This window comes from Pristis pectinata, chromosome 18 (assembly GCF_009764475.1).
Source record: "Pristis pectinata isolate sPriPec2 chromosome 18, sPriPec2.1.pri, whole genome shotgun sequence".
Classification (NCBI taxonomy): domain Eukaryota; kingdom Metazoa; phylum Chordata; class Chondrichthyes; order Rhinopristiformes; family Pristidae; genus Pristis; species Pristis pectinata.
The window spans coordinates 1,089,598-1,111,517 of NC_067422.1; the positions used below are offsets into that span (position 1 = coordinate 1,089,598).

Sequence of the window (21,920 nt, forward strand, 5' to 3'; positions counted from 1 at the left end):
TATAACTACAGCCCTCCAATCTCACCACTGATACCACATCCTTCCTATAGTGTGGCAACCAGAACCGCACACAACACTCCCGGTGCAGTCTGACCAATGCAACATGATGTCCCGACTCATACTCAGCATCTCAGCCTCTGAAGGCAGGCATATCAAATGCCTTCTTCACTACCCCATCCATCTGTATCACTACTTTCAGAGAGCTTTGGACTTGTACCCCAAGGTCTCTCTGTACATCACTGGTCCCAACGTCCCTGCCATTTACTCTATATGTCCTACCAAAATTTGACTTCCCAAAGTGCATTACCTCGTACTTATCTGGATTAAATTCCATCTACCACCGCTCCATCCAACTTTCCAGCTGATCTATATCCCACTGTATCCTTAGACAAGCTTCTTCGCTATCTATGACTCCATCAATTTCCGTGTCCTCTGCAAACTTACTAATCAGACCACCTACATTCTCCAAGTCGTTTATATATATGACAATAACAAAGGTCCCAGTGCCGGTCTCTGCAGTACACCACTGGTTACAGACTCCCATCGGGAACACGCCCCCCACCACTCCTGTCACCCAGCCAGTTTGGATCCAGTCTGCCCACATGCTGCAGATCCCTGAGCCACATCAGTAATTTGGCTGCAGGCAGCGTAATGCCTGCAGGAAGATGCAAGGGGAGATTGAGGAGGTGGTAGCAGCTGAAATGTCATCAGTAATGGCAGGGTGGCATATTGTGCTAAAATAAGAGGAATTACTGGAGAAGGTTCTTAGAGACAGGATTTATGGCCATTTAGAGAAGCATAGGCTGATTAGGGACAGTCAGCATGGCTTTGTGAGGGGCAGGTCGTGCCTCACGAGCCTGATTGAATTCTTTGAGGATGTGACTAAGCACAATGAAGAAGGTAGAGCAGTGGATGTGGTGTACATGGATTTTAGTAAGGCATTTGATAAGGTTCCTCATGGAAGGCTCGTTCAGAAAGTCAGGAGGCATGGGATCCAGGGAAACTTGGCTGTGTGGATTCAGAATTGGCTCGCCCATAGAAGACAGAGGGTGGTTGTAGATGGAGAATATTCTGCCTGGAGGTCGGTGACCAGTGGTGTTCTGCAGGGATCTGTTCTGGGACCCCTGCTCTTTGTGATTTTTATAAATGACTTGGATGAGGATGTGGAAGGATAGGTTAGTAAGTTTGCAGATGACACAAAGGTTGGTGGTGTTGTGGATAGTGTAGAAGGTTGCTGTAGGTTACAACAGGACATTGATAGGATGCAGAGCTGGGCTGAGAAGTGGCAGATGGAGTTCAACCCGGAAAAGTGTGAAGTGATACATTTTGGAAGATTGAATCTGAAGGCAGAATATAAGGTTAACGGCAGGACTCTTAGCAGTGTGGAGGAACAGAGGGATCTTGGGGTCCACGTCCATAGAGCTCTCAAGGTTGCCATGCAGGTCGATAGGGTTGTTAAGAAGGCATATGGAGTGTTGGCCTTCATTAGTCAGGGTATTGAGTTTAAGAGCCGCGAGGTAATGTTGCAGCTCTATAAAACTCTGGTTGGACCACATGGAGTATTATGTTCAGATCTGGTTGCCTCATTATTGGAAGGATGTGGAAGCTTTAGAGAGGGTGCAGAGGAGATTTACCAGGATGCTGCCTGGATTGGAGAGCATGTCTTATGAGGCTAGGTTGAGCGAGCTAGGGCTTTTCTCTCTGGAGAGAAGGAGGATGAGAGGTGACTTGATAGAGCTGTAGAAGATAATAAGAGGCATAGAATGAGTGGACAGTCAGAGACTTTTTCACAGGGCGAAAGTGGCTCCCACAGGGGCATAATTTTAAGGTGATTGGAGGAAGGTATGGGGGGATATCGGAGGTAAGATTCTTACACAGAGAGTGGTGGGTGCGTGGAATGCACTGCCGGCAGAGGTTGTGGGGCCAGATACATTAGGGACATTTAAGTGACTCTTAGGTAAGTACATACAGTAAATGAGAGAAAAACGGAGGGCTATGTGGGAGGGAAGGGCGAGATAGATCTTAGAGCAGGATAAAATGTTGGCACAACATCGTGGGCCGAAGGGCCTCTACTGTGCTGTAGTGTTCTATGTTAACAATAATATTTACATACTGAATCCATGAAGGCTGGGAAGTTTTAAACTTCTCAGCTTTGATATTAAACCTGAATGAAGTCACAGCTGAAGCAGCAGGTGAAGACTGGGGCTCCATAGGAAGGACTTTGAGGCAACAGCAAAGACAGCACAGATCCGATAGGACACTGCCTTGTCTATTAAGAGATTTGGAAAAATTGGAGTGCTTTCATCAGAAGACTAAGTGGTGATTTCTGAAAGGTGTCCCACTTAATGAAGGGATGGGGCAACCTGGTCTGGTCTTTGAGGGGTCAAGAACAAGGGGATATTGGCCACAAATTAAGGACAGAGTAGGAGAAGCACATTTACGTGGACTCTCATCAGGCTGTGGGATTCATTCCCAAGGTTAGTGATCAAAGGGACTTGGGAACAATGTGGGGGCAAGGGATGAGGCTTGTCTGCAGGATAAGCACCCACACAGAGTGGATGTGATACTTTCTGCTGCACAATTCACGAGGCAGTGAGAAACCTGATATCCACAAAACCAAGACAAAGCAGGAATTGCCTGGTCTGGACTAGATCAACCCATCCAACTCAGTCTCTCTCATAAACTCGTGCTTCTCCAACAAACAGTAGGTTTAAAAGCCCAAAGTCAGCCTCAGCCTGGCCAGAGTATTCCAGAAACACAAACGGTAGTTGCCCATCGAGCCTGCCTGTTACCTGCAGGAGGTTCTCCTTAGGTGTGGCGAGCAGGTTGACAGCCGTAGACAACTTGAGGAAGAACTCAGCAGCTAACTCCCCGAGTCCAACACCTTGAATCCAGTCCAGAAGCAGATCCAGGTTGGCCCGAATCTGCACTCCTCTCGACCACTGGTAGAACCCTCCACCTGAACCTAGAGTGCACAGAAACAGAGGGAGGTCACCCGCAGGAGTCTGTCAATGGCAGAGAGAGGGAGAGTGCAGAGTGGAAGCCCATCCTAGACGCTGAGAAATGTGTCAGTCCCAGTCACACACAGGATGGGGTATCAGTCCCACCCGCACACAGGATGGGGTATCAGTCACACACAGACACACACAGACACACTCTGAGTGGAGGTTAGTCTCATATCCGGAGAAAGGGAGTTAGTGGCATAACGGAGGATTTTCGTTGTAACACCGTAATCCCATTTCAGGGTGCAATCTCATTCTCAGACAGTGTGGGGAGGGTCTGTATACAGAACAGCCAATTCCTGGCTGCGTTTATGGGCTGCGGTGTTGAAGAGTTGGATACTGGCTCCATGAAGAGCCCATTTACACTCACCTCGTTCCATCAAGGCATTGAAGAGGGAGGCATTTGTAAAAAAGAAGAGGTATGCGAAGAGCTGGGAGGCAATCTCAGAGTGAACTTGATACTGCTTTAACAGGCTCAATGTTTCCTGGAAGATCAGCAGGATGTCCTTAACCCCTTGCGGCACACTGAGCTGAGATGAATTGGCTGCAAAAGGGTTGCTATCCAACAATCCAGGCAGGACAGTGTACAGGGTCTACAGAGAGACAACAGTAAACACACAAGAGTCTATAATCATCACACAGTATTAACCTCTGTGCCTATCGCAAGAAAGATATTCCGTTTTGGGTTAAGGGACAAATTCAACTAATCAATCAGGCAAAATCAAACAGTGTTCTTATCCTGTCACACACTCTCCAGACTAAAGTGTTCCCCACACTGTCTTGCCAGCCACTCACAAGGCAGGGCTAATGTTAAGTAATGCAATAATATTAAAGTCAATATATTCATAACAAGTAATGTTCTGTATTTATATATTTCAGATTTTTTTGAATTAAGTATATTTTGAAATTTAAAAAAAACAGGTTAAGTATAGATTCCATCACACGTTCCCCAGGGAGGGACAGTACACATTAGATACAGATAAAGCCCCCTCTACACTATCCCACCACACACTCCAAGGGCAGGACCAGCTGAGTTTCCCCACAGTAAGCCATATCACCCAGCCCATAACTCTTGCACCATTTTCTCTTTTTGCTAAACCAAGCTACATCGGGCTGGCCAAAGGAAGCTGACTAAGTTGCATGGTGTTGGACTATCCACTTACAGGTGACTCCCGCATTACGGGGGCAGGTGGTGGCGGCTGTGGGGGTGGGGGGGAAGTAAGCTCCACAATTTAGCCAAGGTCCACTATTGTTGGTGCATATAGTGCATAGGTTTACTGGAACAGTCGCAGGGTTGAGGAAACACAGATACTTGAAAAGATCGGAGGGGCTAGGATTCTTATTCCAGGAAGAAGGATATAGGGAGGTTTGATGGAGTTGTTTAAATCTTGAGGAATTTTGGCAGAGGCTTCCAGTGGTAAGAATGTCAGTACCTAAACCACCGAAATTTTAGGTAATTGTTAAAAGAACCCAAGGTAAGTGAGGAGCATGTTTGTACAGTGAGTTGTTCCTGCCTGAAAGGGCAGAGGAAGCTGATTCAACGGGAACCTTTAATGAAGAAACGGAAACCTTACAGGATTCTGGGAGAAGAATGTGGGATGGTGACAAATGGGATAGACCACTGGAAGTTCCTGCAAACAACTCCTTTCATCGGGAAGTTGTGCCGAAGGTTCTTTAATTGTTGTGGTTTTTGAGTGGAAAGGCTGATTTTACTTCACTGGAAAGTATTACAGAAAGGTGAAGGAACTCTACAATCAGCTGAATAACCAGAGCCTGCCACTCCCCCTTCCTGCCCTGCTGAACTGGTACCTGTCACTGCCTTGGCCTTTCCGCTTTCCTCATGTGCAGCTGAAAAGTCAATGTTTGGAAAGGAATTGAATGGAAAGTTTCACAAGAAAAACCTTTAGGTGGGAGGCTGAGAAAAGCAGAGCTCTGACAGACCCGCCTTGTCCCTGCAGCTCTGTGGTTGGGACAGCAAACTCTTGGTCCTCATTCCATTCACTGCTAACTATGCACACGCCACCAGGTCTCCACAGATATGGCAGCAAATGTAGCAGAGGCCCCAGCATCCTGTCCCACTGCCTGCACACGCACACACATATGTAGCCACAAGCATCCCCCTGCTCACCTTCCACACGTACCGACAGTGCCTGTAGAGATGTACCTCAATGAAAGTCAGTGTCAGTGGGACTGTACCTCACTGAGGGTCAGTGTGTGTGACTGTACCTCAGTGATGGTCAGTGTGTGTGAGACTGTACCCCAGTGAGGGTCAGTGTGTGTGGGACCGTCCCCCAGTGAGGGTCAGTGTGCGTGGGACCGTTCCCCCCCAGTGAGGGTCAGTGTGTGTGTGGGACCGTCCCCCAGTGAGGGTCAGTGTGTGTGTGACCCGTACCCCAGTGAGGGTCAGTGTGTGTGCGACCCGTCCGCTAGTGAGGGTCAGTGTGTGTGGGACCGTCCCCCAGTGAGGGTCAGTGTGTGTGGGACCGTCCCCCAGTGAGGGTCAGTGTGTGTGGGATGATCAATGATCATGAAACTATCAGATTGTCAGCAAATGTCAACACACACAAAGTGCTGGAGGAACTCAACAGGACTGATGCTGGGTCTCTGCCCAAAACATCGACAGTTTATTTCCCTCCACAGATGCTGCCTGACCTGCTGAGTTCCTCCAGCACGTTGTGTGTGTGTTGCTCCAGATTCCAGCATCTGCAGAACCTCCTGTATCAGCAAATGTCAGCTGGTTCACTACTTCATTCAGGGGAGGAAGTCCAGCTCCTTGCCCAGTCAGGTCGATGTGATTCTATAGCCACCAATATGGTTGAATCTCCACAGTTCAGGGCCAATTAGGGATGGACAAGAAATGCTGGCATAGCCAATGACATCCACATCCCATGAGTAAATTACAACGCGCTCTGTTCATTGGTGCTGGAGATACTTGAACTTCTACCCTCACCAGCACAGACCCCCATGCAGCCCCTCGAGTGACTGGGTGGGCTCACTCTTGCAGAGCCTGTCTCTGAGTTGGCTCTGACCTCTGGCCATGGTAATCCTCTCGCTGCTTAAACTCTGCTGGCTGCACCTCCCCCACCACATTCCTCTGCAGTTCACCAAGCAGCTTCCCGTTCAGTCTGTGATCCAGAGCTCCTCCACACATGGTACTCAGAACCAGAGCCCAGACCGACAGCAGGCGTCTCACTTACACACACATATAAATGTACATAATGTATACACTCACACACAGACACATATACACATGCATGTATACATGGACCTTCATACATACATTTGCCTGGATCTGTAACCTGCACAGACTGACACACATTTGTAAATGTGTAAATTTCTACCCACTATTTTGTAACTCTAAACCTTTCCTATCCATGTACCTATCCACGTGTCTTTTAAATGGTGTTAATGTACCTGCCTCAACCACTTCCTCTGGCAGCTTATTCCATATACTGACCACTCTGTGTGAACAAGTTTCCCCTCAGATACCTATTAAATCTCTCCCCTCTCATCTTAAACCTATGCCCTCTAGTTCTTGATTCCATAGCCCGGGAAAAGAGACTGTGTGTATTCACCCTATCTATTCCCATGATTTTATACAGCTCTACAAGATCACCCCTCGTTCTTCTACGTTCTGAGGTATAAAGTCCTAGCCTGTTCAACCCCTCTCCATAGCTCCTGGTGGTCCCTCAACACCACTTCTCCCACTGTTGATGTCTCCCACAATCATTTAAAAAAAAGGGCGGCATGGTAGCATAGCGGTTAGCACGATGCTATCACAGCGCCAGCGATCAGGGTTCGATTCCCGTCGCTGTCTGTAAGGGGTTTGTACGTTCTCCCGTGCCTGCGTGGGTTTTCTCCGGGTGCTCCGGTTTCCTCCCACATTCCAAAGACGTACGGGTAGGTTAATTTAGGTTTAAAATGGGCGGCGCGGACTCGTTGGGCCGGAAGGGCCTGTTACCACGCTGTAAATAAAATTTAAAATTTTTAAAAAATTTTAAATTTAAAAAAAATTTAAAATTTGAGACTCCTCAAGATTTTACATGCTTTAGTAAAGTTTCCTCTCACAATTATAAACTGCAACAGATACAAGCATAGTCTGTGCAACCTTTCCTCATAACATTACCTGTCTACTCCAGGTATCAGTCTGGTAAACCTTCACTGAACTGCTTCCAATGCATTAACATACAAGTAGACCAATACAGATACAGCATTCCAATGTCCGATATAACTGAAGTAAAACCTTCCCTATTTTTGTTTTCATTTCTCTCACAATAAATAATAACGTCCAGTAAACTTTCCCCATTACTGCCATACCTGCGTAAAAGCCTTTATAAACCATACTAGATCCCTCTATGCTCAGAGTTCTGAAATCTCTTACTATTTAGATAATGTGCTTCTTTTCTATTTTTCCTGCAAAAATGAACAAATTTGCAATATCCCACATTATATTTCATTGGATCCTTTGCCCACTCACTGAAACTACCCTTTGTAACCTCCTTATGAACTCTTCATAACTTACTTTCCTACCTTTCTTTGTCTCCCTCTGACAGTCCAACTGTCTACAGTGCAGTACTCCCTCAGTGTCACCCCTCCCATAGTGTGACCCTCCCTCAGTACTGCCCCTCCCACAGTGTGACCCTCCCACAGTGTAACCCTCGCTCAGCACAGCCCCTCCCACAGTGTGACCCTCCCACAGTGTGTCCCTCCCACAGCACAGCCCCTCTGACAATGTGGCAATTCCTCAGTACTGCGCTTGGGAGTTTCCACCTAGGTTTTTAAGCACCAGTCCCTGGATTGCATGCAGTCCCGGGAGGAGAGAGCTGCCCACCATAGTGCAGCAAACCTCAGTCACATCTGCAGTAAGTTTGAATACAGGGATGGGGTCTTCTGTGTAACATCTCTGCCCTGCAAAGTTGACCCTGGTTTCCCACCACAACACTCATTAGGTACCCTCCATTACCAGTTGTGCTGACCCTGACCAGGCAGCAGTGGGGCAGTAAACAAGACTGACCTTGGTAAGGTAATAGACCGACTGCTGGAAGGTGAACATGATGACCTCCTCCAACACCGTCATAGCCTCTTCACTGGCCAACTTGGTCGACAAAAGCTGCTCACTATGGCAACCTGTGGAGACAGTGAATTGGTTGTCAGAGACACCAGAGTACAAGCACCCAAAGACTACATCACAATGGGCGTTTCCTCAAGCATGTGATCCCACACTTTCACAATGTGTACATGCAGGATGTCAGCCCTCAGCCTCCTGGAGTTAAGGTTCTGCCCCCTTGTTTTGACACCTCCTGACCCCCCAAAATAACTGGGGAAATGACTTCACTCTCTCCCTTATTGAATCATTTACTCGAAACAGACAAAGCAACTTCGACTTGAAATATTAATTGTTTCTCTTCCCATAGATGCTGTCAGACCAGGTGAATGTTTCAGCATGTTCTGTTTTCAATCACATCACTTCAATCTGCTACCCTGGAGGGACTACAGGCGCGGTCTTTGCAATGTGTCCTCAGGGTTTAACCCTGCATTCCCCGGTGTTATTCAGGGGAGGATCTGCACTGATAATATGATACTTCTTTGACTCTTTATAAATGGCCCCTGCCATTGAGGCTCTGTAAGCAGAATGGCTGGTGAGCTCTCCCCAACATCCTGGGCTGTGTTTGCTAACTGCTGATCTCTCAGCCTGTGATTAGGTTCCCTCAATTAGTTTTCAGCACACACTGAAATTCCAACCTGATCAAGTATTTGTGTACATGCAAGTCACTTCAAAAGCCTTTGCTAATCTGACAATCAGACCCATTCACCCAACCTGATAACAAGTTACTAATAGGATTGTTGGACCAGGAGCTCCTGGGGACATTCACACATGATAAGTGACCTCACTGCCTGAAACTTCAGATAAACCTGCCGCCTGTAGCTAATGAATGGCAGCTCTCTCTCTCTCTCTCTCTCTCTCTCTCTCTCTCTCTCACACACACACACACACACTCTCTCTCTCTCTGCTGGGGACAACTTTCTTCAGAGCACATTGAACATAGAAGACTACATCATGGGAGCAGATCCTTTTGCCCATGGTCCAGGCCCACCATGATGCCAATCTAAACTAACCCCATCTGCCCGCACGTGGTCCGTATCCCTCCGTTTCCTGCCTGTTCATCTGCCGATCTAAATGCACCTTAAACATTGGTATCATATCTGCTTCCACCACTTGCCCTGGCAGAGGGCAGAGGGTTACAGGCACTCTCTATGTGGGAAAAAAACTTGCCTTGTAAATCTCCCTTAAACTTTTCTCTCTTTTTTTTACATAGAACATAGTACAGCACAGGACAGGCCCTTCAGCCCATGATGGTCAGCACAGGACAGGCCCTTCAGCCCATCTTCCTTGCACATTGATCATATGCCATCTAAGAATGTCTTTTAAACACTCTTATCCTATTTGGCTGTACCATCACCCCTGGCTGTGCAACCCAGGCCCACACCACTCTTTTAAAAAAAAACTTGCCTTGCGCATCTCCTTTGTACTTTCCCCTCTCTCACCTTAAATACGAGTAGACATTTCGATCTATTGGTGAATATTCAAATTCAATAATTATTGAATGACTTTTGTAAGTCCAAATACACTACACTTATTGACTCCTCAATCTATCCTGCTAACTACATTGCCGAAAATAAACAGTTTCCCTTTTATAAACCCATGAGACGGGATAGGCTTGTTTTCCCAGCTCCAAAGAAGGCAGAGGTGGTAGTCCATAGAAACAAAAGATTATGAGAGACATAGATATGAAAAAGAATCTGACGATCCAACCTTTGGTAGAGGTATCAAAAACAAGAGGGCAGAGGTTCAATATGAGAGGAAGGAGTTTTAAAGAGGATTTGAGGGGCAAGTGTTTTAAAATAAAACAGGTTGCTATCTGGAACATTTTGCTCGAAGAGCTGGTGGAATCAGATACAATTACTATGCTACATTCTCTCTTTTTCCCCCCAGCAACATTGGACAGAAGATACAAAAGCCTGAAAGGACGTACCACCAGGCAAGGGGTTAAGGGCTACAGGGAGAAGGCAGGAGAATGAGGTTGCAAAACAAAATCAGCCATGATTGAATGGCAGAGCAGACTCGATGGGCTGAATGGCCCAATTCTGCTACTAATGGTCTTAAGAAAGATGACAAAGTACTTTTCTCAGAGGGTAGTGAACCTTAACAATTCTCCAGCCAGGAGAGTGGGAAGGCAGGATACCCTCAAAGCAAAGCAGTGAATGACAGACATTCAAATTACAAGGGAGTTGAGGAGAACGGGGAGAGAGTGGGAAAGTGGCAAAAGGTAAAAAATGGATCAGCCAGATCTTACTGAATGGCAGAGCAGGCTCAAGGGATTGATTGCCCTGCTCCTGATGTTCCAGAACCCAGAATGTAGTCATCCACCTATGATCCGCTTCAGGAACTGCACAGACACTCCTCTATCCTGTGATTATAAAGCTATTGAACGGTCCCCTAGTAAGATAAGATGGACTCTTGACTTCACAATCTAACTTGTTATGACCTTACACTTTATGTCTGCCTGCACTGCACTTTCTCTGTAACTGTAACACGTTACTTTGCATTCTGTTATTGTTTTCCCTTGTACTACCTCAACGCATTGTTGTAAAGAATTGATCCGTATGGATGGCATGCAAAACAAAGTTTTTCACTGTACCTCAGTACATGTGACAACAATAAACCTATTTAATTAATCAAGTTTACAGAGGCGAGGCATAGAAGGATCATGGTCAATGCAGGCACGTGGGGTTAACGTAATTGGGCAAAAACAGTCAGCAAGGACGTGATGGGCTGGAGGGATGTTTCCGTACTGACCAACTCCACGATTCTTCTTCCCCCAGCATTCTGTTATCAGTTCCTGAAATATCTTCCTGACAACTGGTATCAGGTTGTTTTAGTCTTTTAGTCTCCATTATCTCGCGCTTCAGCAGTGTTGCACTTGATGTTTTCCCAGGCTGTTGGGACCAGTCCAGAAGATGACCAATGCATGCACCTCTCACCTTAAACCTATGCCCTCTAGTGTTGACATTTACAGTCTGGGAAAATGACTCTAGCTATCTACCCCATCAATGCCTCTTATAATTTTGTATACTTCTATCAGGTCACCCCTCAGCCTCTGACGCTCCAGAGAAAATGATCCAAGTTTGTTCAACCTCTCATAGTTAATACTCTGATCCAGGCAACATCCCGTTGAACCTCTTCTGCACCCACCACATCCTTCCTGTAATGCGATGACCACCAGACTCCAAATGTGGTCTAACCAAAGTTTTACACAGCTGCAACACGACTTCCCAACTTTCATACTCAACATGGTGGCCAATGAAGGCAAGAATGCCGTACGCCTTCTGTACCACCCTATCTACTTCATGTTGCCACTTCCAGGGAGCTATGGACTGCACCTCAAGATCCCTCTGTACATCAATGCTCCTCAGGGTCCTGCCAGTTACCATATACTTTCCTCTTACATTTGACGTCCCAAAGTGAAGACATCTCCACTTAACCACCAGTCTGGGCAAATGAGCCTCACCCCTATATTTAAGGAGTCAGAAGTCTTTTGTAAACTTCTGTGTGGATTTGATTTGATGACACCCTGGGATTGCACTGCTAGTCTGCTACCTCGTCACACACAACATCACTAAAAGGTTGTTTTGCAGGTATAAGAAGGAGGCAGGCTCTAGCTTGAGGACCTTGTTGAATGCCTTACTAAAATCCATGTAGATGACATCCACAGCTCTACCTTCATCGATCACTTTCATCACCTCCTTGAAAAACTCTATCAAGTTAATAAGACATGACTGTCCCCACACAGAGGGCCTGTTCCTGTGCTGTACTGTTCGATGTTCTATCAAACCCCTCGCCCTCAAGCAGGCACAAGTTGTGGCCATGAACACAAGGGTATATACCTGAACTTTAGGCAGTCCAATCTTGTTATCCTGATGCACCCAACTCTGGGTGAAAGTGACCCCATGCCTTTGATCCCAGGGTTAGCTGGCCTCCCCCTGCAAAGGAGATTCCAATGCACCTGATCCTGGGGATTGGTGACCCTGGGGCACCTGATCTCAGTTGCAGGTGACCCCTTTGTGCCTGACCCTTTGAGCGCAGTTGTATGCATACCCTCACCATCTGGGTCAACTTGCTGCTCCCACGCTAGCAGTTTGGGGACCTCCTGTTGAATGAAGTGCAGCAGTTCGATGGAGTTGGACATCCAGTAGACAAGCGGCTGTAGTCCTGGGATCAGCTCCCTCATACCAATAGCAGGTGTTTCCTCACAGTCCTCACCGGCACTGACACAGGAAACAGTAAGTAAAGGCAGTCAGTCACTTACAGGGTCAGAAGCCAGCCAGAGCCAAGCAAGAAAGCAGTGCGCCATGCAAGGCTGGGGAGAGCAGCAGGGAAGGAGTTAACCTGTTGAATTAGCCCGTATGCAGCAGAGAGAGGTCATTCAGCCCACCTTGTCTGTGGCAGCACTAAAGAGCTCTCCAATTCATTCCATTCCCCTGCTACTTCCCTACATTCCTGCGAATGTTCAGTTTCACGTATTTATCCAATTCTCCTTTGAAAGTTCCCACTGAATATTAGTCTGTCGTTTCCCTCCTGATTATAACTTTTCCTGCCTCAAGTTCTGGCAAAGAGTTAAAGCAGAATTGTTGATGACAGTTCAGAAACGCTGCAGATGCTGGAAATGTGAAAGAAAAACAGAAAATGCTGACTGCTGTCTGTCCACTGAGGTTATGCTAGCTCTCAGAGCGGTCCCATCTACCACCCACAGCCTATGGCTCCCAGAGCGGTCCCATCTACCACCCACAGCCTATGGCTCCCAGAGCGGCCCCACGTACCACCCACAATCTATGGCTCCCAGAGCAGCCCCATCTACCACCCACAATCTGTGGCTCTCAGAGCAGCCCCATCTACCAACCACAATCTGTGGCTCTCAGAGCGGCCCCATCTACCACCCACAATCTATAAGAGCCATAGACTGTAGGTGATAGGTGGGACTGCTCTGAGAGCTAGCATAACCTCAGTGGACAGAACGGCGGTCAGCATTTTCTGTTTTTGTTTCACATTTGGTATTGGCATTGGTATTGGTTTATTATTGTCACTTGTACCGAGGTCCTGTGAAAAACTTGTCTTGCACGCCGACCATACAGGTTAATTCATTACACAGTGCAGTTACATTGAGTCAGTACAGAGAGCATTGATGTAGTACAGCAGCATCTGCAGCGTTTCTGGACTGTCATCAACAATTCTGCTTTAACTCTGAGGCAGGAGGGAAACGACAGACAAATTAAATATTTTGTGCCCACTCTTGTGAAAGACCCAGAAAACCTCTCAGAATTAGTGGCAAACAGATCCAGTGTGAAAGAGTGACTGAACAAATGAGCATTAGTAAAATAACAGTACCAGAGGAATTACTGGGGCTGAAAACCAAATCATCCACAAATAAGCACCAAACAAGAGGACATAATTTTAATGTGAGAGGAAGGATTTTAAAGTGGATCAGAGAGGTAAGATTTTTGGAGAATAGTTGATATCTGGAACGCACTGCCAGAGGTGATGGTGCAATCTAATATAATCACTACATTTACAAGACATCTTGGCAGATAGTTAAATAGGCAAGGCATAGAAGGATACTGCCCTACTGCGGGCAAATGGGATTGGTGTTGATGGGCAAAAATGTTGCTATGGACGTGCTGGGCCAAAGGGCCCGTTTCTATGCTGTACAACTCCAGGCCATGATGCCCTAATGTCCGTGGAGAAAATGGGAGCACTGAGTGCCTTCTTCTAAAACTCTGTAGATTCTAGAACAGATCCCACAGATTGAAAGATGGCTATGTAAGAAAGAAGAGTGGCAAATGGGGAACTATAGACCAGTTAGCCTGACATTAGTGGTAGGGAAAATGCTGCACCTCATTATACATAGTAGCAAGGCACTTAGGAAATAATAATAAGATTGGGCAGAGTCCACATAATCTTATATAAGGGAGATATGTTTGACAAATCTGCTGAGAGTTTTTGAAGCTGAACAAATGAGGGCAAACCCATCGATGTGGCGTATTTGGACTTTCAGAATCCTTTTGATAAAATTTAAAATTTTTTAAAATTTTATTTTACAGCGTGATAACAGGCCCTTCTGGCCCAACGAGTCCACGCCGCCCATTTTAAACCCAAATTAACCTACCTGTACGTCTTTGGAATGTGGGAGGAAACCGGAGCACCCGGAGGAAACCCACGCAGACACGGGGAGAACGTACAAACTCCTTACAGACAGCGATGGGAATCGAACCCCGATCGCTGGCGCTGTAATAGCATCGCGCTAACCGCTACACTACCATGCCAAGGTGGCATACTGGTGTGAATTGAATACTGATTTATGGACAGAAAGCAGAGGATAGGAATAAAGGTCATGTCTGCCTGTAAAGTGGAAGCTGTGACTAGTGGGTTGTCAAAGGGTGGTGGTATAGCAATAATTTGGAATGAGGGGACCAAGTGTAACATATCCAGGCTTGTTGATGATTCAGAACTGCGTGGCACTGTGGGCTGAGAAGATTTGCAGAAAGGCTTCAGGTCAATATAGACAGGCTAAGTGAATGGACAAGGATATGACAAAGTGAATACAGCATGGAAAACTGTGAGGTCATTCACTTTGGCAGAAAAAAATTGTAGAATATTCTTTTAAATGGTGAGAAACTGAAAGATGCAGGGATTCACATCTGGGTGGTCTTGAAAGTGAATCATTGAAAGTTTATGTGAGGGTAAAGCAAGTGATTAGGAAGGCAAATGATATTTGGCTTTGAGTACAAGAGTAAACACTTCTCACTGAAATGATATATGGCTCTCGTAGTGCTGTACCGGAATATCGTGTACAGGTCTGGTCTCTCTACCCAAGGAAAGAAATATCTGCAGTAGAGGAATTGCAGCAAAGATTCGGCAGACTGATTCATGGAATGACCGGGCTTGTACTGTCCAGAGTTTAGAGGAACGAGAAGTGACCTCATAGACTTGGAGGAAAAGTGCAGGGACAATGCTTCCCTCAGCTGAAGTACCTAGAATCAGGGGGCAGAGTCTTGGAATGGATCAAACATTCAGCACCGATCATAAGACATAGGAGCAGAATTAGGTCATTTGGCCCATCGTCTGCTCTGCCACTCGATCGTGGCTGATTTATTTTTCCCTCTTAACCCCATTCTCCTGCCTTCTCCCCATAACCTTTGACACCCTCACTAATCAAGAACCTATCAAGCTCCACTTTAAATACACCCAATGACTTGGCCTCCACAGCCGTCTGTGGCAATGAATTCCAAGATTCACCACCCTCTGACTAAAGGAATTCCTCATCTCTGTTCCAAAATAACTTCCTCCTATTCTGAGGCTGTGCCCTCTGGTCCAAGACTTTCCCACTACTGGAAACATCTTCTCCATGTCCACTCTATCCAGGCTTTTCGGTAGGTTTCCCCCCTCATCCTCCTAAACCAGTGAGTACAGGCCCAGAGCCATCAAATGCTCCACATACATTAACCTTTTCATTCCCGGGATCATTCTCGTAAATTTCCTCTGGACCCTCTCCAATGCCAGCACATCCTTCCTTAGATATGGGGCCCAAAACTGCTCACAATACTCCAAATGTGGTCTGACCAACACCTTATAAAGCCTCAGCATTACATCCTTACTTTTATATTCTAGTCCTCTTGAAATGAATGCTAACGTTGCATTTGCCTTCCTTACTACTGACTCAACCTGCAAGTTACCTTTAGCAAATCCTGCACTAGGATCCCAAGTCCCTTTGCACCTCCGATTTCTGAATTCATTCCCCATTTAGAAAATAGTCTCCGCCTTTATTCCTTCTACCAAAGTGCATGACCGTACACTTCCCTGCGCTGTATTCCATCTGCCACTTCTTTGTCCATTCTCCCAACCTGTCCAAGTCCTTCTGCAGATTCCCTGCTTCCTCAACACTACCTGCCCCTCCACCTATCTTTGTACCATCCACAAACTTGGCCACAAAGCCGCTAATTCTGTCATCCAGATCATTAACATATAACGTGAAATAGCGGACCCAACACCGACACCTGCGAAACACCACTAGTCACCGGCAGCCAACCAGAAAAGGCCCCTTTATTCCCACTCCTTGCCTTCTGCCAGTCAGGCAATCTTCTATCCATGCTGGTACTTTTCCTGTTATACTATGGGCTCCAATCTTGTTTAGCAGCCTCATGTGCAGCACCTTGTCAAAGGCCTTCTGAAAATCCAAGTAAACAACATCCAGTGACTCTCCTTTGTCTATCCTGCCTGTTACTTCCTCAAAGAATTCCAGCAGATTTGTCAGGCAAGGTCTCCCCTTAAGGAAACCATGCTGATGTTGGCCTATTTTATCACGAGCTTCCAAGTGCCCCGAAACCTCATCCTTAACAATGGACTCTAACATCTTCCCAACCACTGAAGTCAGGCCAACAGGCCTATAACTTCCTGTCTTTTGCCTCCCTCCCCTCTTAGAGACTGGAGTGACATTTGCGATTTTCCAGTCCTCCGGAACCATTCCTGACTCCGGTGATTCTTGAAAGATCACCACTAATGCCTCCACAATCTCTTCAGCTACCTCTTTCAGAACCCTGGGGTGTAGTCCATCCCGTCCAGGTGACTTATCTAGCTTCAGACCTTTCAGCTTCCCAAGCACCTTCTCCTCAGTAATAGCGACGACACTCACTTCTGCCCCCTGACTCTCTGGAATCTCTGGCATGTTGCTGGTGTTGTCCACAGCGAAGACTGACGCAAAATACTTATTCAGTTCATCTGCCATTTCTTTGTTCCCCATTACTACCTCTCCAGCGTCATTTTCCAGCGGTCCAATACCCACTCTTGCCTCTCTTTTACTCGTTATCTATCTGAAAAAACTTAGATCTGAAAAACAGTGAGATGAGAACACCCAGAGGGTGGTGAACATTTGGAATTCCCTTCCCAAAAGGGCTGTGGAGCTCAGCTGCTGAGTCGAGATCGACAGGGTTTTAGGTACTGAAAATCTGGGGGATGGGGATGGTGCAAGAAAGTAGTGCTGAGGCTAAAAAAAAAATCAGCCTTCATCTCACTGAAGGGTGGAGCATGACCTACTCTTGCTTTTATTTCTTATTAATTTTTCCTTTTGTTTCAAATATGCGGGTGAATTATTAGTACACTGACTTAACATGTTCCATTTATTCTTAACGTGGTGCTTCACAACATTGATCCTCAGTGTAGTCTTTCTGATATTTCATCCTGGCCAGGATATCCCATCCACTGCCACTTCTCACTCAGCAACCAGTTACTCAGAGGGAACATACCAAGTGAACCCCCGAACCCTGGCACTGTCAGAGAGCTCTGCTGCCAACACTAGCCCTCCCACAGTTCCCCATCCGTACCCCACTGTCCCCAGCCCGCAGGGCGTGGCCCTTACTCACTGCTCTCTCTGGATTGCTGCAAGCTCCTTTGTCTTCTCCTATGGAAGAAAAACAAAACAAAATAAAGGCATTGAAATCTCCTGGACTCTCGCAGACACAAGTCAGTATGTCCCAGGCTAAGCAAGTGTTTCAGCCTCTCAATACACGAGTGGAAAGACAGCACCCACACACCTCAACCGGTGGATCAGCAGAGACCCTCCCACAGGAACAGAACACTGGAAAAACTCAGCAGGTCCATCAGCGTCTGTGGAGGCAAAAGGTGCAAGTCCACATTTCAGGTTGAGACTGTACATCACATTCCCTCTCAGTCCTGATGCAGGGTCTCAATCTGAAACAACGACACAGCTTTTACCTCCACAGATGTTGCTTGACCTGCTGAGATCTTCCAGCGTTCTGTTTTTGTTCTAGATTCCAGCATCTGCGGTCTCTTCTCCCCCACCCCCCTCAGGAACTTCAGTTCATAACATTTAAATACAGAGTAAAGGGATCCTTATTGACTAAGAGGCTAACACATGGAAAATTGCTTATAGTAGTGGGCTCCGTGATAAACAATTATTCCCAAATTGAGACCGAATCCCTTGTAACCCACAGACCACTGGGAACAGTCCTGGTAACTATTTTTAAGAAGCAGGAGGGAAGCGTTAGAGGAAGTGAAGTAAGAATTTACTGGAATGCTACCAGTGTGCGAGGAATCAGAGGAATGAACATTCTGCAGCTCGTTTCTCCAAAAAGGCTAAGGACTAATCTAAAAACCTGCAGTGCTATGAAGGGGTTTGTGGCCTTAGAGACAGACAGGGAATGGATCAACCAGAGCTGGACACCATCAGTATAACTCAGTCATTAATAAATACATATCAGGAATTGCAGAAAAACTTCAATCTCCAGAGTGGAGAGAACGTGGAGCTTACTCCCACAGGATGTAGCTGGGGAAGAAACGACATTTACATTGAAGGAGAAGTTGTATAAACACACAAGTGTTGGTGGAAAAAGTTACAGCGTAACGGAATGCAATTCTGAAAGAGGAGGCAAAGATTCCAGCAACCTACGGATTGAGCCAGAATGTGACGAATTAAGAGCCTGCTGCCAGGACTGCTGACTCAATACAGCACAATGCAAGCCCAGGCACTGTGTCCTGGCTCAGAATGAGCTTGTACACAGCTGCAACACCTCCTCCTATCCTGGTTCAAGAATGGCATCTGTGGAAAGGAAAACAGAGATAACGTTTCAGGGCAAAAGCCCTTCGTCAAAACTCCATTTTTCTTGACACAGCTGCTGCCTGAACTGCTGAGGGTCCCCAGCACTTCCTCTTTTTGTTTTAGATTTCCAGCATTTGCAATTTTTTTGATTTTCATTTGTTCAAAAATAGTGGCAACCAGAATTTTACAATGAGGGGTGCGGGGGGTGTCGGTGTCACGGTGCGGTGCGTGTCGGTGTCACGGTGCGGGGTGTGTTAGTGTCACGGTGAGTTGTGCGGGGTGCGTCGGTGTCACGGTGAGTTGTGCGGGGTGCGTCGGTGTCACGGTGCGGGGTGCGTCGGTGTCACGGTGCGGGGTGTGTCGGTGTCACGGTGTGGGGTGCGTCGGTGTCACGGTGCAGGGTGTGGGGTGCGTCGATGTCATGGTGCGGGGTGCGTCGGTGTCACGGTGCGGGGTGCATCGGTGTCACGGTGCAGGGTGTGGGGTGCGTCGGTGTCACGGTGCGGGGTGCGTCGGTGTCACGGTGCGGGGTGCGTCGGTGTCACGGTGCGGGGTGCGGGTGTATTTCAGCACTGTACTGCATCTGATCCAAGGAGTGGTCTGACTGCTGTCCCCCTATGAAGTGTACAACCAAGCAGGGAGCGTACTGACCCACATGACTGACTGAATCTGACTGGCTATCCGGAGCAGCAGCCTCCGGAAGTCTGCCGGGTGGAAGGAAGTGGCTGAGTGCTGGATGCAGAGACTCAGCAGGAAGCCTGGAGTCAGCTTGAAGTCTGTGCTCTCCTCGTCCGGCGCCTCGATGATCAAGTTCAGAAGTGCATCTTCCTGCGAGAGCTCGTACGTGAACTCGTACTCGTTGCCCCGCGGGTCCTGTAGTCTGGGCCGCACGTTCTTCACTCGGAGGGTGCTCCTCCCGCCGCCACTGCCCTGCACAGGGCAGCCACACATCCTGCACTGCAGTTCACCTCCCGGGCTCAGCTGGAAGACCGGAGAGGCGAACCAGGCTGGCCTCTGGCTGTGGCTCTGGCTGCCTAGGGTCGGGTCCTTGTACATGAAGAGGTAGTGGGCGCCCAAGCCCAGCAGGTCGCCTGGGTGCAGCTGCGTCTCCCGGTTGATGGGCAGCCCGTTGTGGGTGACTGGTGCCCCCTTTCCTGGTCTCACCGAGGTCACCACTTCACTGCCTTCCCTCCTGGGATTCAGTTCCTGCCGTTGCACAGAGCAGTGCCTCGGGTGGATGTCTGGGGCCGACAGGGGGATGTCCACCTTCAGCCACTCTTCCTCCGTGCCTCCCGGCTCCTCCGCGTAGCGGCCAAACAGGTGGCTGGTTCCACTCAGCACGTGGATGACAAAATCCTGGAATCAAACACAGAAATCCAGGGACGAGTGAGAGGGAGAGTGGAAATGCAAAGCAGGAGTGTGAGGGAGGGTGCGAGGTAGGGCTGGAGGGCAAAGTGGGGCTTAGAGAGAGCATGCGAGGATGGGGGAAGAGCGTAGGTGAAGGTGAGGCAAGAGCCAGGGGATGAGCTGGGGGAACGTGCAGCACAAGCTGGGTTCAGAGCTGTGGGCACTGACAACGTGGGGGCCAAGGAGCTGTGTGAGGATCTGTCTGTGGGGGAGGGTAGCCATGGGTGGGAGGAAGGGAAACTGTGGCCAGGGAAGGGATACAGGGTAAGTATGTGGGGAGGGGTGAGGATACAGGGTGGATATGTGGGGAAGCGGTCAGGACACAGGGTGCATATGTACGGGGGTGAAAATACGGAGTGGATATATTGGGAGGGTCAGGAATCAGGGTGAATATGTGAGGAGGGTGAGGATACAGGGTGAATATGGGGTAGGAAGGGGTGAGGATACAGGATGAATATAGGGGAGAGGTGAGGATACAGGGTGAATATGGGGAGGGGTGAGGATACAGGGTGAATATGGGGAGGATACAGGGTGAATATGGGGTGGGCAGGGGTGAGGGTACAGGGTGAATATGGGGTGAGAAGGGGTGAGGGTACAGGGTGAATATGGGGTGGGAAGGGGTGAGGGTACAGGGTGAATATGGGGTGGGAAGGGGTGAGGGTACAGGGTGAATATGGGGCAGGGGTGAGGGTACAGGGTGAATATGGGGTGGGAAGGGGTGAGGGTACAGGGTGAATATGGGGTGGGAAGGGGTGAGGGTACAGGGTGAATATGGGGTGGGAAGGGGTGAGGGTACAGGGTGAATATGGGGTGGGAAGGGGTGAGGGTACAGGGTGAATATGGGGCAGGGGTGAGGATACAGGGTGAATATGGGGTGGGAAGGGGTGAGGGTACAGGGTGAATCCTGCCCCTCCTCTCCTGTGTCCTGCTGATTGGTGGTGGTGGTGGAGGGAGAGCTGCTTTGATGACATCAGTGGAAGTGCTCTCACCTGCCTGGAACTGTAGCCCTGCAGCAACAGAAAGTAGGGGAACTCAAAGGGAGGGTGTATGGAGTACTGTGTGGAGCTGTCATCACTGCTCTCTGTTTCCTCTTTCTCACTGCCGAGACACGACCCCTTGTTATGTTCAGAGTCCAGCAATTCAGTCCGAGGACTCCTGGTGCTTTGCTCCGTCTCTCTGGCCTTGAGTGACAGATTCAGTTCACTCACACTCCGCCAAAGTGCAAAGCTGCTTTCGATCTCTTCATCTGTCAGAGCTGAGGATGCCCTCGTCCGAGTCATTTGCAGCCTGCGAGCCTGGGCGTTGATCCCTGTGAACAAGGGCAGCAGAGAGACAGTGCAGAAGCTGGACTGTGTGGGGCATTAATGAGTCACGGGGCAGATATCACAGCACAATGCACCATACCGCAGTCAAGAATTGGACAGGTTCAATTCCATTCACAGCTCCTCAGAAAGTCCCAGACCAACTCAAGCCTGAGCTAAGTCGTAAGCAACATTCGTGCAACATGAAGACAGAGGCTCCCCCACCATAACCATCCTTGGGGCGACCACTGATCAGAAACTCAAACGGATGAGCCCTGTAGCTGCTGCAAGTGCAGGGTTTTCTGCAGCAGGAGTTCACCTCCTGGTCTGAAAATCCATCACTGTTCCTTCATCATTACCGATTCGAGAAGCTGGAACCCCTGCCCCAACAGCACTGTGGGAGGACCTTCACCAGAACCATTGCTGCAGCTCAAGAAAGTGGCTCAGACCACCTTCTCAAGGGCCCTGACAGATGGGCAACAAACACTGCTAAGCTATCAAGGCTCATACAATTAAAAAATCAGATTAAAAAATGGGACGTA

General features: G+C 48.1%; 1 protein-coding gene across 4 annotated transcripts in view; it reads right to left on the reverse strand.

The window, feature by feature from the left end:
* Window positions 1–21,920, reverse strand: part of radil2a (Ras association and DIL domains 2a) — a 68,881-nt gene that overhangs the window by 29,072 nt on the left and 17,889 nt on the right. For 3 of the 4 annotated variants that reach the window (XM_052032996.1, XM_052032998.1, XM_052032999.1), the window contains 7 exons: window positions 21,067–21,386; window positions 19,322–20,026; window positions 17,475–17,512; window positions 12,160–12,329; window positions 8,017–8,129; window positions 3,373–3,595; window positions 2,793–2,965 (listed from right to left, as the gene is read on the reverse strand). In XM_052032996.1, the coding sequence (XP_051888956.1) occupies window positions 2,793–2,965; window positions 3,373–3,595; window positions 8,017–8,129; window positions 12,160–12,329; window positions 17,475–17,512; window positions 19,322–20,026; window positions 21,067–21,386 (1,742 nt within the window). The remainder of the gene's footprint in view (window positions 1–2,792; window positions 2,966–3,372; window positions 3,596–8,016; window positions 8,130–12,159; window positions 12,330–17,474; window positions 17,513–19,321; window positions 20,027–21,066; window positions 21,387–21,920) is intronic. The other variant, XM_052032997.1, reaches the window with a different exon arrangement.